Raw genomic sequence first — 4,181 nt, forward strand, 5'->3', positions numbered from 1 at the left:
TCATATTAACTCACATACTGTTACTATATCATAGTCATATTAACTCACATACTGTTACTATATCATAGTCATATTAACTCACATACTGTTACTATATCATAGTCATATTAACTCACATACTGTTACTATATCATAGTCTCCTCCCCTTCATCTACACTGATTGAAGTGGATTTAACAAGTCACATCAATAAGGGATCATAGCTTTCACCTGGATTCACCTGCTCAGTCTGTCGTGGAAAGAGCAGGTGTTCTTAATGTTTTGTACACTCAGTGTATATCACAGCATGCGTAATCCTTTTATATTATCCATGAAAAGAAGGGCAGGGTGGGCGGTGTGATAATGATGCACATCACATCCTGATGCGTACATCATCCCCTCCCTCACCCCAGAGATGAGACCACGCGCCACTGCAGATCTTAATATAGCCGTGGGCTGGCTGGGAGATAAAACACGTCACTGTCCACGCCTCTCCGTAGCATTACAACTGCACTTCACATCATCGTGGACATCTGAAGTGACACCATATTCCCTATATAGTCCAACACATGCTGATGTGGCTATAGTAGGCTTACATATTGTATAAGGATTTCAACCCATCCGTCATGGTAGTAAGGCCTACTGATCTATAGAGATAAATAGGACATAGGCTCTAAAGAGTGCATTTTGTCAATGCACTGGGAGTTAGTTGGTCATGATGAATGATGATTTAGGATTGTTACACAATTTAGTGCCCTTGAGCAAACCAAATGAACGACTCCAGCTATTTATATATTACATAACTCCCATTAAACCTCATGTAACTGTCAGTTAAGGTTATGAGAGGAAGTGAATCAGAATTATGTCACAATCCACCGGATATTGGTGTGTGTGTGTGTGTGTGTGTGTGTGCGTGCGTGTGCGTGTGTGTGTGTGTGTGGCAGCGGCTCTACTTACTCTTGTTATAACCATCTGAGCCTGAGTAGTATTGCCTAATGCGGACCTGGACCACATATTGGGAAATATCTGTGTGGTCCTGTGTTATCTGTCTGCTAACCCTATTTGCCCTAGATAAATGAGACGTGTGTGTGTGCAAGCTTTTCAATACTATTAGGTGAGAGAGAAATAGAAAAACAGATCAACAACTAAATACAGTTTTAGAATGTTTATTACAACTCTGATATAAAGGTCATAGTCATGAGGTCATAGTAAAAAAAAATATTTTTCTATATATAAAAATAGCTTATTTCACAGTTCATACAACATTTCATGTAGGCTACTTCTCTGTAGTTATTATCACATTTGCATTGTCAGTGCGGTATATTGAACAGGTGAGACTGGTGTCACTACTAAACATTGTTTATATGTTACGTATGCCATTTGACAATGTGACACTGTATGTTGAGCACCATTTCAGTACAGTCTCTGGCACAATCCCATTCATAGTCATTGATCAAAGTCCAGTGGGTGAATGTGTGCCCTCCCCTGTTGTTTTTATAGTTTTACCCAGCAGAGTGGGTTATTTCCCGGTGTGTCTCTGTGTGTTGACCGTTGACACGTCAACTTTAAACATGTTATCCGTTTCGTGCTTTATGAGTCATCCCTCCACGAGCTATGCGTCAGGAACTGACTGCCCTGGAACTTTTCCACCGAAACACTTTTTCTGTCTCTGAGTTTCACCACTTCCTCAAACTTTCCAAACACAGTCACTGAGATCTGGTCGAGTCTGGTCTCGTTCTAGTTTGTGAGTTGCTCTTGTTCTCTCTCTGTTTCTTCTTTCTCTTGTTCTCGTCGAGCCACGGCTGAGACTCAGTTCTAGGGTGTAGCCTAACCTGGTCGCCGTGAGGCCGGAGACATCGCACCCTGGCCCCGATAATCCCATTGTCCCGCGGGCTCGACAATGTAGGTCAACTTCCTCCTGACCCGTCCCGTCCTTTAAACCTGGATTTAAACCGGCCTCTCCACCGGTTACCGGAGGTTAAGATCAGTTCGATCATAGCCTATCAACAACAAAGCTCCATTCAGAGCCGTTTTCACAGTTTAGAATGCTGCAATGGCCCGGTTTGAGTTTAGGGACAGGGTGGTGAAAGCGTCCCCGGCGCGGCAGCAGGTCCTTCGGCCGGTTCTAAGCACCCTCTCCTCCCCCAGCTCCAGTGAAAGTCTCGCCCTCTTGCTGGGGAGGAAATCGGGCGCGACGGACGCCTTCCCCCGGCGTTTCCTGGAATGCCTGTCTGGGCTCACAGGGCTCCGGTTCTCTTTGTCCTCTACCGTCTTCTTCCCAATAAATGTCCTGGTCTTGCATGCGCCCTGAGCGGCATCAGAGTCACTAGACATGGGCTCCTGGATAGTTGGGGTCAGCGGCGACTCAGGCTCGACCTGTGACACCTCCACCTCGTCTTGTTCCCCACTGGCAGTAGTATCCATCGCACCCTCCTCTGGTGTGACCGGGACCAGGTGTGCGGTTCCCAGCTCCTCTCTCTCCTTGGCCAGGCATGCGGAGTGGTACAGGTCCCGGGCGGAACGCATGACCACGGAGAGCAGCAGGCTCCGGTGTAGCCTCATACCTCCTCGCTGTGCTCGGGAGGCGTACAGTTTACTAATGGACACTGCCATGATCCGTTTGGCTTCAGCGCTCACGTCCATAGTTCCTTTTCTTGGTAGATAACCGTAAATTACGCACTGTTCGGTTGACGGTTGGAACAATAACTTAGAGCGTCAAGCTTTAGAATACTATTCGATACTATTCATACAATAGTATTCTATCTATAAATGAATCTGTACTTGTGTGTTGAGTTCTTCCTTAGTTTACAACTGTCACCAGCTGGTGTACAACACGATAATGAGAAGTCCAGAGTAACAGGGCGGTGTTATATTTCCACTCTGACGTAATGAGGCTCGAGCTGCTTCATTCCTCCTTGGTGACAGGATAAACACGCCCTGCCCTTCCTGCTCAAGCTTAGTTTCCTGCAGTAGATACCATATGGCTGTCTACCTTACAGCATTACATGTATGTAACCTAGGCTACCTCCTACTGTAGCAACCGGTTATAAGTAAGCGTTTCACGGTATAGTCTACACCTGTTGTATTCGGCGCATGTGACAAATAACATTTGATTCGATGTTTTACCTGTGTTGTTGGAAACGCAGAGATCAATTTGCTGTTTGGGATTTCAAGAAACTCAATTAAAATAACAAGATGTTATTCTAGTAAATTCATTGTAATAATAATATAACAGACTACCTGTGTTGTTGGAAACACAGCTAGCCTATTTCATCACCAACATGCTGCTTGAGACTTTAAGCAACTCAAAATCAAAGTAAATAACATATAACCTGTCTATTCATATAGAATACGATTTTATTATAGTCAATTTATATGAAGCTGACATCAAATGGAATGTAATAGAATTGAATAGACTTCATTAATTGTTGTCAGTGCAGCAACATAAAAACAGATAGTGATCCTACAGTAGAAAACAACACCATCAAATGTCCCTAATATTCCAAACATATTCCTCTGTTCCCTTTTAGAGGACTATTGTTGTTGTTTTTCTATCAAACCCTGCAATATGTATCAAGGTTCAGCTACACTATAATTAGTAATTCTCAGAAGTCTGTGGGCGGTAAAATATGTAGCTGTCTCGGTGTTTCCAGGGAGTTTCTGTTTGTTTTGTTTTTTCTCCCTCTCTATATTTTTTCTATCTAACGTCACCCTCAAACATCCATATATGGCCCATCCGCCCTGGCTGTGAGTTCCCCACGGGCGCGCAGTGGAAAAGCCATGACGTGAACGCGCAGCCACGTAACCGCAGCGCACAGCGGCACTTCCCCCATCTATAGCCCCAGCGTTCATCAACGCACAGCCGCAGCATCGCAGCCGTATCGTCATCGCCACAGCTTCCAAATATGGAATTGTCACCGGTACAACAGCACAGCGCCAGTACATTGCGCGTCGGGGCTGGTTGCTTGCAGATGTACTTGGTTTACTAGGAAGAGGCACGATTGAGGTTAAACAGCAGCTGTCAGTCTAGTTTCTAGAGCTGCGATAAGATGTCATAACGTCTATAAATAGAACTCGGGGGAAATCTGTGACTCAGTAAACTCCAATCTATTATTTGTTCTCTAACTGTTGACTGTCTGTGTGACTGTTCCTTTGTTCGCCTATTGCTTTCATTCTTCTAATTGGATTCAAGTACTAATGTGGG

General features: G+C 44.5%; 1 protein-coding gene across 1 annotated transcript; it reads right to left on the minus strand.

Moving 5' to 3' along the window:
- Nucleotides 1-1,127: 1,127 nt before the first annotated feature.
- Nucleotides 1,128-2,995, minus strand: ier2b (immediate early response 2b). Its single transcript, XM_071389580.1, has one exon. The coding sequence runs from the start codon at nt 2,618-2,620 to the stop codon at nt 2,018-2,020; it is 603 nt and encodes a 200-aa protein (XP_071245681.1). The 5' UTR covers nt 2,621-2,995; the 3' UTR covers nt 1,128-2,017.
- Nucleotides 2,996-4,181: the final 1,186 nt, after the last annotated feature.

The sequence above is a fragment of the Salvelinus alpinus genome, chromosome 2 (genome assembly GCF_045679555.1).
Source record: "Salvelinus alpinus chromosome 2, SLU_Salpinus.1, whole genome shotgun sequence".
NCBI classification, from domain to species: domain Eukaryota; kingdom Metazoa; phylum Chordata; class Actinopteri; order Salmoniformes; family Salmonidae; genus Salvelinus; species Salvelinus alpinus.

Bases quoted from the DNA above. Each gene is read 5' to 3' on its own strand.
- ier2b (XM_071389580.1), bottom strand. From the start codon at position 2,620: ATGGACGTGAGCGCTGAAGCCAAACGGATCATGGCAGTGTCCATTAGT.